The sequence below is a fragment of the Miscanthus floridulus genome, chromosome 6, assembly GCF_019320115.1.
Source record: "Miscanthus floridulus cultivar M001 chromosome 6, ASM1932011v1, whole genome shotgun sequence".
NCBI classification, from domain to species: Eukaryota; Viridiplantae; Streptophyta; class Magnoliopsida; order Poales; family Poaceae; genus Miscanthus; species Miscanthus floridulus.
In genome coordinates, this window is record NC_089585.1 from 78,611,341 (window position 1) to 78,625,902 (window position 14,562).

Below are 14,562 nucleotides of genomic sequence, written 5' to 3' on the forward strand. Positions count from 1 at the left end.
TCATGAAGTTTTTACAGTAGGTTCATTAGGTTATTATGTACTCACTATAAATTTTGTAGCACTAGAGTAGGTTGATAAATAGACTAGCTAGAACCCTTGTTTTATTATATATAGAGTAAATCGGTATTAAGAGTAAGAATACCCTTAGTTGCTATGATAATATGCTTCATACTTGTTAGTGGTAACAATAGGTAATTTAGCACCTTAGTCGGTAGGACTAGCTTAGTAACTTGATAGATGTATTTTCATTTTAAGAGTTGTTGTTGCCGTATTACTAAGTGTTGCATCATCATTTCATGCATGTAGATCACAAGTTGGTAGAGTTCGCGCTCGTGGATGAACAAGATTACGAAGAGGTCATTGAGGAGTACGAAGAGGAGATCCTTGTGCAGGAAGGAGCCCCGGAGCCTTTTGGTGCTGATTTTGCTGACCCACCGCCTGCCTAAGGCAAGCCCGGGTGCATAACCCATATTTTTACTGATCACTAAATATATATATGATGTGCATTTACGTTTTAGGTATTTTATAGAAACTACATGCATAAATACATCTACCTATGAGTCCTACTAGTACAGATCGAGTAGCTGCTATGCTCAGGATTCCAGTAGCGCGAGTAACTTGTTGTTACTTGCAATAGGTGACAATTATGATCACTCATGATAAAATGGTGTAAAGAAAAAATAGTGACCGGACAGGGATATGGTTTGGGTATTGGTGGGTGTAAGATGTTGTGTCTTGCGGCCAATAGGGCATAGCTTGGTCACACTTTTTCCCTATCTGTGTCGGTTAAGAACTGGCTATTGCATAAGGCTCTAGGCAAGTCACAGATTTATTATCCCGAGCACATACTTGGGTATGGGCGTTGGAAAGACTTGTTGCTCTCTTGTCGTGGGTTCTGGCTCTTTCCGGACCGACTGATTGGAGGCGGGGATGGTGGAGGTCCTTGCACCGCACTAAGTCCGGGACTTAGGAGCGGGGGCTTGGATTCCAAGTTTGGATGGGGACCTGGACCCTAGGACAGGAGGGTGATGGGTTGGTCCTGCTTGTACCTGGGGTACAAGCGGGGCGTGTGTTTTCGGAGTACCTAGCTAGGGGCATTGATTCGCGAATCGCTGGACGATCCGGTACAGCTTGTCTATGGTTTAACATCGTAGTAAGAACTGAAAGCTGAAAGATGATGAAATGAAACTGATTGCTCAACCCTTGCTTAAAAGTAGAATAGACGCTTACATAAAATGACTAGTTAATGAATTAATACGGCTGTAAATAAAAACATAAATAAGGACTCACTATTAGTATTGCTTTCTGCAAAAAAAATAAAATAAAATAAACCATCAAACCATAAAGCTTTGCATATCCCTTGGAGTCGGGAAACTATTCCCATTAGTCGGATAAGTCTTGCGAGTACATTGTGTATTCAGGGTTTATTTACCCCTGTTGCAGTTAATACTTAAGGAGTACAATTGTGTGAAGGATTCTTCTGGTGGGCACAGATGGGTCATCGTTCTTTATCGCTAGATGTTTATTTTTATTCCGCTGTTTAATATTTCGCACTCTGACATTTGGCAATGTAATAATAAATTTTTAAGAACTCTTGATGTATGAAATGTATTAAGTATTATAACTCGTTGTCATTATTGGATCCTTGGGGAAAAATGTGGATCTTTCGGGTTCTCTCTCGGGGTGAGCCTGACGGATACCGTTCGTTATAGCTTACTTTTAGGGTGCTTAGTGTCTGGTGGAAGACGAACACCTCTGTAAATATGTTATTTCGAACGGTTCTGTCATAGTATAGATATCCGACACTGGGACTCCGTATGCAGCCGATCCGGACTACAGACGTGATGCAGTGAATTTTTTTCCTTTTCTCTAGGCCTCATGCTCCTATTGAAAAATCCACTCCTACACTACAACCCAAACCAAACCAAAAATCTTACTGATGATCTTGTCGTCCCAATAATAATTAAGGAGGAGCTTGCCTTCAGCACAAATGGAACAGTCCAAGGAGAAGAATTCGGAAATACCCATGAATGAGAAACAACGCAAATACTCATGTACACACATGCACATTTATTCTATCTGTATGAGCACTTCCTAGAGACTAAGATGTGTCTTGCTGTCAAATAGCACACCATCTAACGTTAGAAAAAAAAATCAGTCATAAATGAAAGTTTCTATGTTGAGTCATAGAGTTAATTCCACCATGGAAGAACCTAAGCAATCTATATACTCTTATGAAGCTAAACCACACTAGCTATTTTTCTCAATATACAAGCTATCCACCTCATCAGTCTACTATCGGATGTATTTACTATCGGATGCATTTATGGCCAACTAGCATTTGCAATTATGATCTACATGTCAGTAAGACACATCATTCTTTAACATGCATAATTATTTATTGTTTATCTCTTTGTATAAATAATTTTATTTCAAATCATTAGCAATTTCCGCGGCAACGCGTGGGTATGCCTGTAGTTTTATGAATCTAAAACAGAATTCACCGATGGAGGTAGATGACCAATTTATTAGTACCACGTAAATTAATGCCAAAAGAGATTAAGGCTTCTACTGTACTACTATCATGCTATATCTAATTCATATCGCATCAACATGAACCAATTTCCATAGGAAAAAGAATTGTTACTGTATTAATTACAAGACAAATTCAGAACTGTGAATGAAAATAATGGTGTTACAACCTGAAGTAGGTTACTGGTAATCAAAGAACAAATTAAATCGAATGGGATGAATGTACAAGTCAAATTTTTTCCCTATCCTCGCGCAGTACGTAGTATTTTGTGAGCCCATGCATCGGTTAGCAGGGAGGTGGCAAGGTGAAGATGTCGTCGATATTTCTTCCCCCGCACTGCTCGCCGACGTAGCTGGCGACGGCGGCCATCACCGCCGCGCGGAAGTTGGGGTCCGCCACCGCCTTCTCCATGATGTTAGCCATCGGGACGACGTTGCCATGACTCGACGCAGCAGTCAGCGGCGGGCCGGCTATGGCCACGTCGCGGCTGAACGAATAGCGTTGCGGCGCCGGTGGCAGCACGGAGATGGGGAAGGCCAGCCGTGGCGCGTCGTCGCAGCTGGCGTGGCGAGCGGCGGCGGTAGCAGCAGTGCCTGCCGCCGAGTCCCGTGACGATGAAGACGACGAGGCGGCGGACGACGAGGCGAGCATGGCGGACGCCATGGCGGCGGCGTAGGGCGAGAGCGGGTGGTTGTGGACGCCGTCGTAGGTGGTGACGAGCACGGCCGTGTCGCGCGCGCAGCGCTGGACCTTCTTCCTGACGGGGCAGTCGGGCGCGCCCGTGCAGCGGTAGTAGGCGCGCGGGCACGGGTTGCCCTTGGCCACCTTCTGGCCGTACTTCCGCCACTGGCACCCGTCGTTCACCGTGGCCGCGCTGCACCGCGCCCTGAAGGTGACGCGGTCCGGCCTCTGCTGCGGCTGCGGCGCCACCGGCAGCAGCGCCTGCTTCTTGCTTCCTCTCTCGCCGACGCCTCTGTCGTCGTCGCTTACTATTACCACCCTCTGCCGCTTGGTGCCAGTAGAGCCGACGGCGCGGACCGGCTCGCCGCCGCCGTCGCTGTCGCAGCGCAACCCGAGGGCCAAACCGATCCCGTCGTCGTCGGCGTTGCTGGCGTGCGGTCGCGCCTGCGATGCATTGATCGCCTCCCTTCCTCTCTTGAGGAGACTTGCGCCAATCGCGTTCGCCGGTCCGAGGCTAAGTGACAGAAATGGCCCGGCCGGCTCGTCGCCCAAGTTGATCTGTGTGGACATATATGTAAGATATAATTTTCAGTAACATAACATGAGCAATTAAAGCAAAATACGTGGAGTTGCAGAGAGAAATGAGAAAAAAAATGATATGGCAGTTTTACGTACCTTCTCAGTTGCGCCTCTCATCAGCTCCTTGAAAACTAAAGTCTTGAGCTCCATGAATACCTACTTGTTAGCACTTTCTATCTTCTCTTGTGTAGTAGCTTTGCTCTTTTCTGCATATGCAACCTGCAGGCTCTCTTGTCTGTCTATATATAGACAGACAGACAGACAAAACCGTGTCTATATAGGAGTACCAGAGTGCCTGAAAATGTCAAAAGCTGACCTAACTACTACAAGCAAGCTACACACGCTGCTGCTGGGTTAAAAAAAAGGGAAGATGAACAAGTGCAAAAACACGGCAAGGTAACGAACGTCATTAGTATAATTATTACTATTATTAAGCGATTGATTAGTTCGTTAATCTCGGCGTTGGAGACGTGACTGCTTTGGTCATCGAAGTTTGACGCTTTCTCCTTTCTGTCCGCGGCACGCTTGGTGGGATGCCTTGGTGATTCGTCCTCGCGCACGCGCCTGCATGTGGTCTTCGTCAACTCGGTCCTTATCCGGCAGCAACTTGGCAAGAAATTCAAATTCTTCGCATGACATTCAAATTAATAAATGGAACAAGGTCATAAATAATTCATCTTACCAAGTGTATTATATTATTTGCGGTTGGGGTAACACGAAGAATTTCTCCGTGTCATCAAGAGTGTTTTAAAATCGTGGTCTGTTTTTGGGTTAGGTAGTTGATCAAATCTGGGTACAATAAACCCCTTATTTGGAACAAAGGATTCATAGAGAAATTCTGTAGGATGCTAAATCTGTAAGAATTTTTTTCTAAGTTTCCCTTTGCAAGGAATTTCCATAGAATAGCTCAATTTATAGGAATTTTGGAGGAAATCTAACATAAGGTTTAAGATCTTAAAAACTTTCCTTTGTGTCTATCTCTCTTCTAATTTCTCTGTTCTCTGTTGTATCCAAATGCTCTATTAAAGAATTTCCTGGGGTTTTCAGTTCCTATAGGATTTGTTAGTAACATGTAATAACTTTAATTATACATTTTTTTTATTGCTGTGTTTTGGATATCCTAAGTTTCGAAGGGCCCTAAATGATATTGTCCCGCCGTCGAACTGCACAAGGTTTAGAACCCTGGTCGGCGGCGCCACACTTGCTGTGCTCCTATATTCCTAGCTACTAGGTAGGATATCTATTCGTCCGCAATTTCCACCGATATATATGCTCTTCATCTCTTCGGTAAGAGAAAACAAATTAAATAAAAGCAGTGCCGTCTACGTCGCAAAAATGTTTTACGTCACGATGAAGGACTTTAACCCTGACCGTACTAGGAATCCAGGGGTTTTCACCTCTGATTTTGACTTTGTCCCGACATGAAAAGTTCATCTCAGTCGTCAAGTTTTTTTTCCCCCTCACAGGTGTAACTAGTAAGCGCTGACGAACAGGAAAGGATAACGTAGGAGCATGCATTAGAGCATTAGTTAAAAAGCTGCGCTGCCGTCTTCCCTCTTTTCCCATGAAAACTTTCCAAACTGCCGGTCAGGTTGAGTTTTCTGGTCGGTCTGTTCCTGGTAAGCAATTCTGACTTGCCTTGTCTCTCCCTCTCCCCGTCAAGATTCCGTGCATTTACCATTCCACCGTACACGGTACGGATTGGTATTCTACTGTGGGTTTTGTTTTTGATACAAGGAATAATTCTGCTGAAGAACTAGGAGTGCGTATTCTTTCAGGAATAGTTTTACGCGTCCTTTTACCTTCACCTGTCACTTGTTACCGAACCTGTTGAAGGCTGGAATAACAATTCCATCTTCTTAATTAGTATCTGCGAGGACCTTGGAGATTAAAAACCATTGAATAGTTGACGAAGAAACATTTTTGTTTTCTTTTTTATTCACCAGCAAATATGACCGTGCGTTCGTGGGGCTAGTACAGTGAATGAGCTAACTATTTTTGTTGTATTTAATTGGGCTTGACCCTAAACTTAAATCAAATAAATTCTAAGCCTCATAATAAATGCTAGTCTAATAAACGATTAAGGGCATGTACAACTCGCAGACGGCTTGCTGTTTGTAAGTTTTTTTTCCAGACGACTCAACAGACAGCTTGTGCAATGGTTGTCTATTTCACTGTCTATAAATTATTTAATGCTTGTATATAGCTAAGATCAAGTATGAATATGATTCATGTATAGTTAATTGTTACAAATAAGAGAAACTAATTATTATTATCTGAAAATAATATCAAATTAACCATGACAATGAGCAGGGAGTACAGTTGGGGGATGAATCGTAAGATCTAGCCATGGAGCCGCTACTGGCTCCTCGCTCGTGCTAGACATATGAAGGGAGCCGGAGACCGACGTACTCCATCTGGAGGAGAAGTTGCAGGGCGGACCTGCTGCTGCTCGCGCGGGACGGTCAAGCCCGGCGGCGCACGCGGCTGGAGGGTGGAGGCCCGGCGACGGCCACGCGTGAAGGTCCGACAGTGGCTGCTGCCCGCCGAATATGCCTGCGAGCAGGAGAAAAGGCACGATTTTGGCGCAATCTTTCTCTCGCCCACGTGTACAGCTGATCCGCGCGTCGGCCACTGCGTCTCGGAGCACGAGCGCTTGCCGTCGTCTCGCGAAGAGACGGCTCCATTCTCTTCCTTCATTTACTGCTTCGAACGGGTGTTCTTGGCAATTTTCACATCATAGAGACGGCATCCGGAGGCCCGCTGTACGTGTCCTAATCCTACGTGTGTGAGCTATTGTAGGTACTTGTTGTGAGTTTAAGATAAATGCAATGAAAGCCACGTCACTCCTCCAAATCCGATGACTATTTTAGCACTACCTATTTCTCGGTCTTAGGCCATCTGCCACACCCAAGCCAAGCGAAACTAAGGGGTAACCAAGAGGTAGCAGAATTAGCATATAACTTTTGCTATGCCGTGCAACTACAAATCCTATTTGTCCACATATCTGACATAAGAAGACACATTATTCTAGAACAAGGTCAAAGATTATCCTAAGTCCTAAGTGGAGTGAAATTGGTGTAGATGGCTTCCAGAGATTGTCACAACCACGTATGTTCAGTATGTGACATTTTAAGGTGACAATTCGCAACCCAAAATCATCCCTAGCCGAACAGAAAATTTGATTGATGAGTACCACCGTAGAGTATACAATTCTAATATGCTTTGTTGGCCGATGCAAATGACATAGATCCTAGTGCCACATGTCGATGGGACCCTATGACTTTATTTCTTTTTTATTTTTTGTATTAAAAAGAAGCAACACTAGATTGGCTAACATAACTACCCCAAATTTGACAATACCATCATCCATAAAAACTTTTGTTATTTGATTCAAATGGTAACGTGCACTATGCTGATCAACTTTGGTCTTTTTGCAAAACATACTAGGTTGATTGTTTGTTGCATGTACTGGATGATCATGGAAGAAATTCCAACATTCGTGAAAAGTGGCTCAACCATTTTAGCATTTGTTTTGGAGTAGGATCTAGAAACATATGTAGGACACACAATCCACACATGCACCGTGTACCACAGGCATATCATCAAGTTCATCCTTGCATCTCAGTTTCTACCCTCTCCCTGCCTCTACTTAGGTCATAGACACTAATGCAAAGCTATAGAATATCACTTTTCTTCACATGAGGGACATCGATCAGATGAGGGAGTTTGCAGTCGCACCTTCGCCTCCTGTGGCTAGAGCTGGCAGTGGCACACTACCCCTCTGCCCCATCGCTGTTGTTGGTGTTGATCCAGTAGCTGTACACCGAAGACCCACCACCGTCGTTGTTGTTTTTGCTGCTCTCCTTCGCATTGTTATACTCCTCCTGCTGCTGATCACCAGCAACCTGCTGCAGCTCTACTCCGACGGCTGGTACTGCTGCATAACCACCATCGTCGTTGATGCAGTTGTCAAGATCTAATGACGCCCACTAGAGCTCACCTGCTACAACGTTCATACCCTCCAACAGCTGCGTTTGCATGGGCTCAGTTGTTGAGGCCCCCATCCCAGGCAGCAGAAATTACATGTCCATTCTAATTTACTATCATAGATAGTCTAGTGAAGCTAGCTTACTAACGCACTATGTTCAACTTTGGTCTTATTTTTGCAAAACATACCAGGTTGATTGTTTGATGCATGTACTGGATGATCATGGGAAGAAACTCTGACATTCCTGAAAAGTGGCTCAACCATTTTAGCATTTGTTCTGGAGTAGGATCTAGAAAAGTGTGTTGGACACACAATCCACACACGCACCATGTACCATAGGCATATCATCAAGTTCATCCTTGCATATTAATTTCTACCCTCTCCCTGTCTCAAATTAGATCACAAACACTAATGCAAAGCTATAGAATATCACTTTTCTTCACATGAGGGACATCGATCAGATGAGGGAGTTTGTAGCAGCACCTTCACCTCTTGTGGCTAGAGCTGGCAGTGGCACACTACCCCTCTGCCTCATCATTGTTGTTGGTGTTGATCCAGTAGCTGTACACCGATGACCCACCATCGTCGTTGTTGTTTTTGCTACTCTCCTTCGCATTGTTATACTCCTCCTGCTGCTGATCACCAGCAACCTGCTGCAGCTTTACTCCAGCAGCTGGTGCTGCTGAATAACCGCCATCGTCGTTGATGCAATTGTCAAGCTCTGATGACGCCCACTAGAGCTTACCTGCTATATCGTTCATTCCCTCCACCAGCTATGTTTGCATGGGTTCAGCTGCTGAGGCCCCCATCCAAGGCAACAGAAATTACATGTCCATTCCAATTTCCTATCATAGATAGTCTAGTGAAGCTAGCTTACTAATGCACTATTGTTGGTGTTTTGTAGACCGACTAGTGAATTTATACGAATGCCGCGCTGCTCTACGAAGATGATGGTAGCATCCAAAAGACACGAGGAGTTATACTGGTTTAGGTCGGAGCCCTACGTCCAGTATCAAAGATGATCGAGTGCGTGTTCCTTGCTTGAATGCTCTGAAGTTCTTACAATGGGGGTGCAAGAATGGTGGAAAAAGGTAGGAGAGCTAGAGCTAGGAGATGGACTGCCCGAATGAGAGCTTCAAGAGTCTGATCCCCTTAGAAGGGTGCCCTAACTACCCTTATATAGAGTCTAGGGCCAAGTCAAATACAAAGAAGAAGGTTCTCTCGACCAAGGGGTCGTGAGCCTGAGGAAGGGAGCCTAGCTAACTTGGCTTGCAAGTAACGCCGTCTTGGGGTGAATGTCCAAGCATGGTTGTCATCATGGTCTTATGCCCATGTTGTGGCATGGTGCTACTATGCCAATTGTGGCGGCACTGTAGGCATGGTGGTGTTTTGTTAGCCGTCTTGTGTGACATGGCCTTCATCTTCGCCTCCTGATCTCCTAGGGGCATTGTATAGGAGTTGGTAGCCGCCCCCAGGTCGTTGGTCGTCTTGTTGCTTATGGAGCCAGCGACCACGATCCCAAGTTCCGGGGTTGTGGCCTTTGTTGGCTTAGTTGGCCTCAAAAGTCAAGGCCGTCGTCGTGGCCCCCATCCCATAGTGGGTGAAATCGTACGTCTATCTTGTTGGGCTGTATTTGGACGGTGGGCTGCCGTACTAGTCGTCACCGCTTGACGGTGTTGTCTTGTCTATGCTGCGTGGCGTAGGGATGCTGTCTTACCGGGCTAAGGGGACTGTTGTCCCCTCGGTCCATGCGGGGTTAGTGCGGCATGCGTGCTCTTGTCAGAGCAAGCGTGCTTGGCGTAGCTCAATCTCTCCCCGTTCCTCCCAGAGGTCGAGATGGTGGAGAGGTCGTGAGGAGTGGTGCAGCGCGTGGTGAAGGTTGTGGGAAAAGGTCGTGGCCAACCCTTGCCTTAGTGTTCGGCCCAGGTCCGCGTAGCTTAGCTGGGCCTCGATTGTTTGGGCTTACACCAGCTGGTGTACCGTGGGCCGTCCGATCGGCTAGCTAATCGGTGTCTTAAGATACCCAGGGTATCATAATCCCAACAACTATGTTCAACTTTGGTCTTATGTTTGCAAAACATACCGGGTTGATTGTTTGATGCATGTACTAGATGATTATGGGAAGAAATTATGACATTCCTGAAAAGTGGATCAGCCATTTTAGCATTTGTTCTGGAGTAGGATCTAGAAAGTGTGCTAGACACACAATCCACACATGCACCCCGTACCATAGGCATATCATCAAGTTCATCCTTGCATCTTAGTTTCTACCATCTCCCTATCTCTAATTAGACCACAGACACTAATGCAAAGCTATAGAATATCACTTTACTTTACATGAGGGACATCGATCAGATGGGCGTGTTTGTAGCATCACCTTTGCCCCTCCTCTGGCTGAAGCTAGCAATGGAAAACTACCTCTCTACCCCGTCACTATTTTGGTGTTGATCCAGCAGCTGTACACCGATGACCCACCATTGTCGTTGTTGTTTTCGCTGCTCCCCTTTGCTTTGTTATCCTGCTCCTGCCGCTGATCACTAGCAACCTGCTACAGCTCTACTCCGGTGGCTGGTGCTGCTGCTTAACCACCATCGTCATTGATGTAGTTGTCAAGCTGATGACGCCCACTAGAGCTCACCTGCTACATCATCCATTTCCTCCACGAGCCACGTCTGCATGGGATCAGTTGCTGAGGCCCACATCCTAGGCAGAAATGACATGTCCATTCCAATTTCCTAACATAGATAGTCTAGTGAAGCTAGCATACTAATGCCAAGAACTACTACTCACCAAAACATATCTTTACTAATACACGGCTATATGATATCCATATTTATTATTATATTTCTATATCGACTCATGTTCTAGTTTCGTAAAGCTATACTCTAGATAAGGAAAGAGATATTCTAGGACCAGATGCCCATAAGAATAAGACTGAACTTAACTACCTATAACTATCCCAACTACCCATGTGTACTACCCCACGAAATCACTTTCCCTACTGCTACGTTGAAATGAAAATGCCCGCTTCCAATCCTCTTAGTTAGACCAGACTCTCAGACATATGATTGTTGAGTTAGCCAAGTGAGGGGTTTGTTTAGCCCATCAATAAAGCTATTCTCGGTATAGAGATAGATAAGAAGATCTCCAATTAGGGGCAGACACAATATGGAAGGTAATCGATTGACGAGACCCATCGGAACTTCAACTTTCAGTCTTCTATACGTTACCTACCTGGAAACATATTAGGTCGTGTCTTAACATTCCGTTCTAAGAAAGAATCCACCTCTCCTCAACTACCAAGAACTAGCCTTCTTTCTCTAGCTAGAAGAGAGAGGTTTCTTTCATTTTATATTACAAAATTGAATACCCTCATGTCGTTACTATCACATGTCGATGGGACCCTATGACTTTATTTCTTGTTATTTTTAAATGAACCAGTAAAGCTACTATTTTTTGTATTAAAAAGAAGCAAGATTAGATTGCGCAATACAACGACCCCAAATTTGACAATACCATCATCCATAAAAACCTTTGTTATTTGGTTCAAATGGTAACATGCCCTATGTTCAACTTTGGTCATCTTATTTTTGCAAACATACCAGGTTTGTAAGGATCCCTGCTAGCCTAGAAGGGGTGAATAAGCCTAGAAAAATCTTCAACAAAAACTCAACACAACAATTCAGTAACTGTCGGTAGTACCGACGTTAATCGATAGTACCGATGCCAAGCGTCGGTAGTACCAACCCCTACAGGAGAGCTACGAAAAATGAGATAAATCAACTTCAAATTTGGATCTACGAATTACCCCACTTCCTTATGGATAGAGGAAGCTGTCCAAGTACTCCCTTGACCTTGGAGCACCACCAATTTGTAGATCGGGACCAAACCCTAAGAAATAGCTTGAGGGAGAGAGAGACAACGAAGAACAAGAAGTTTCAAGTTATCACAACGACAATAAGCATGCGGGACACAAGGATTTATTCAAAGGTTTAACTCACCACTAAGGCTTGCCTATGTCCTCATTGTTGAGGTGATCACTAAGGTCGAAGTCTCTTTCACCTCCTTGCCTCTCTCAAGCAACCACAAAGGTAAACTTGAGTTCTTCACTAGAAAATCGAGGGTGATACAAACTTCCCAAGGTTCTCCCACAGATCGGGAGCTCTTAGACAATGCCTAGCCGGCTAGGGGCAAATCTCCAAGAGTAAAAAATGCAAATCCAACCAGCTTGATGAAGAAATTGAGTGCTCAAGCTTTGAATCGATGTTTCTCTCACCAAATCCCTTCTCTCAACTTAATCTCTTCCAAGATTTGAAGCTAGGAGCAAGAGGGGAGAAGAGGAGAAGGCCTTGAGAGCTTGAGAGGTGTTTTCTGAAGTTGGGGCATGAGGGAGTGAGTAGGTAATGGTTACATTGATAGGGGATGAGTATATATAGGTCTAGCTCAAATCTAACCGTTTAGAGCAGCGTCGGTAGTATCGGTTAGCGCTGGTACTACCGATGCTAGGCGTGGTTGAGAAACAGGGCCCGTCAGTACTACCGGTTAGCGCTAGTACTACTGACAGTGGGCGCACCAATCAGAAGATGGTGCCAGGTACCGGTACTACAAACCTGAGTCAATACTACCGATAGAGAGGAAAAACTAAGCCCTATTCCTAAGTGTCCGTGTGTGATAGAGTGTCTCTCAATTGATTTTAATTTTATACTTGAGCATTCTATCTTCTTCAGACCACCTAGATTGGCATCCCTCTTTATAGTGTGGCATAACCTAAACTCAAAATCAAATATAAAAGAATTTAAATGCCTTTGAGTTCATCACCCCGTCTTTTTGTAATTTGAGGTGTCACCATAGCATGTATTATGCCCATTCTTATTTTACCTGCTTGTCATCTTGATAATTCTCATTAGTTCTCTAATCGTGTGGTCATTATCACCAAAAACCACAATTAGGGCTTGATTGCACTTACAAGGTTGATTGTTTGATGCATATACTGGAGTATTTGTTCTCGATCATGTGAAGAAATTCTGACAATCCTAAAAAGTGGCTCAACCATTTTAGCATTTGTTCTAGAGTAGGATCTAGAAAAGTGTGTTGGACACATAATCCACATGTGCACCGTGTACCATAGGCATATCATAAAGTTCATCCTTGCATCTTAGTTTCTACCCTCTCCCTGTCTCTACTTAGATCACAGATACTAATGCAAAGCTATAGAATATCAATTTTCTTCACATGAGGGACATCGATCAGATGGGGAGTTTGCAGCAGCACCTTCGCCTCCTATGGTGGGAGTTGGCAGTGGGACACTACCCCTCTGCTCCATTGCATTTGTTGGTGTTGATCCAATAGTTGTACACCGACAACCCACCGTTGTTGTTGTTATTTTTTCCACTCTTCTTCGCTTTATTATCCTACTCCTACGGCTAATCATTAGCATCCTGCTATAGCTCTACTCCGGCAGCTAGTGCTACTGCATAATTGCCATCGTCGTTGATGTAGTTGTCAAGCTCTGATGACACCCACTAGAGCTCACCTGCTATATCGCTCATTCCCTCCACCAGCTGCTTCTGCATGGGATCGGTTGTTGAGGCCCCCATCCCAGGCAGCAGAAATGACATGTCCATTCCAATTTCCTATCATAGATAGTCTAGTGAAGCTAGCTTACTAATGACCTATGTTCAACTTTGGTCTTATTTTTGTAAAACATACCAGGTTGATTGTTTGATGCATGTACTGGATGATTATGGGAAGAAATTGTGACATTCCTGAAAAGTGGCTCAACCATTTTAGCATTTGTTCTAGAGTAGGATCTAGAAAAGTGTGTTGGACACACAATCCACACATGCACCATGTACCATAGGCATATCATCAATTTCATCCTTGCATCTTAGTTTCTACCCTCTCCCTATCTCTGATTAGATCATAGACACTAATGCAAAGCTATAGAATATCACTTTTCTTCACATGAGGGACATCGATTGGATGGGGGAGTTTGTAGCAGTTGCCCCTCCTATGGCGGAAGCCGGCAGTGGGAATCTACCCCTCTACCACATAGCTATTTTGGTATTGATCTAGTAGCTATACACCGAGAACCCACTGTTGTCGTTGTTTTTTTATGCTCTCCTTCGCTTTGTTATCCTACTCCACCTACTGATCACTAGCAACCTGATGCAGCTCTACTCTAGCAGTTTGTGCTGCTGCATAACCACCATCATCGTTGATGTTGTTGTCAAGCTCTAATGATGGCCACTAGAGCTCACCTGCTACATCGTTCATTCCCTCCACCTGCTGCGTCTGCATGGGACAGTTGCTGAGGCCCCATCCCAGACATTAGAAATGACATGTCCATTCCAATTTCCTATCATAGATAGTCTAGTGAAGCTAGCTTACTAATGCACTATGTTCAACTTTGGTCTTATTTTTACAAAACATACCAGGTTGATTGTTTGATGTATGTACTGGATGATCATGGGAAGAAATTCTGAGATTCCTGAAAAGTGGCTCAACTAGTTTAGCATTTGTTCTGGAGTAGGATCTAGAAAAGTGTGTTGGACACAATCCACACATGCACCGTGTGCCATAGGCATATCATCAATTTCATCCTTGCATCATTGTTTCTACCCTCTCCTTGTCTCTAATTAGATCACAAACACTAATGCAAAGCTATAGAATATCACTTTTCTTCACATGAGGGACATCGATCAGATGGGGGAGTTTGTCGCAGCACATTTGCCCCTCCTATGGCTAAAGATGGCAGTGGGAAACTACTCCTTTGCCT

The 14,562-nt window shown here is 44.5% G+C and overlaps 1 protein-coding gene across 1 annotated transcript; it reads right to left on the reverse strand.

Moving 5' to 3' along the window:
• Window positions 1-2,775: 2,775 nt before the first annotated feature.
• On the reverse strand, window positions 2,776-3,977 carry LOC136458426 (transcription factor WRKY5-like). Its single transcript, XM_066458362.1, has 2 exons — window positions 3,890-3,977; window positions 2,776-3,772 (listed from the first exon to the last, which is right to left on the reverse strand). Exons 1-2 carry the CDS (start codon window positions 3,941-3,943, stop codon window positions 2,819-2,821), a joined length of 1,008 nt encoding a protein of 335 aa, XP_066314459.1. The 5' UTR covers window positions 3,944-3,977; the 3' UTR covers window positions 2,776-2,818.
• Window positions 3,978-14,562: the final 10,585 nt, after the last annotated feature.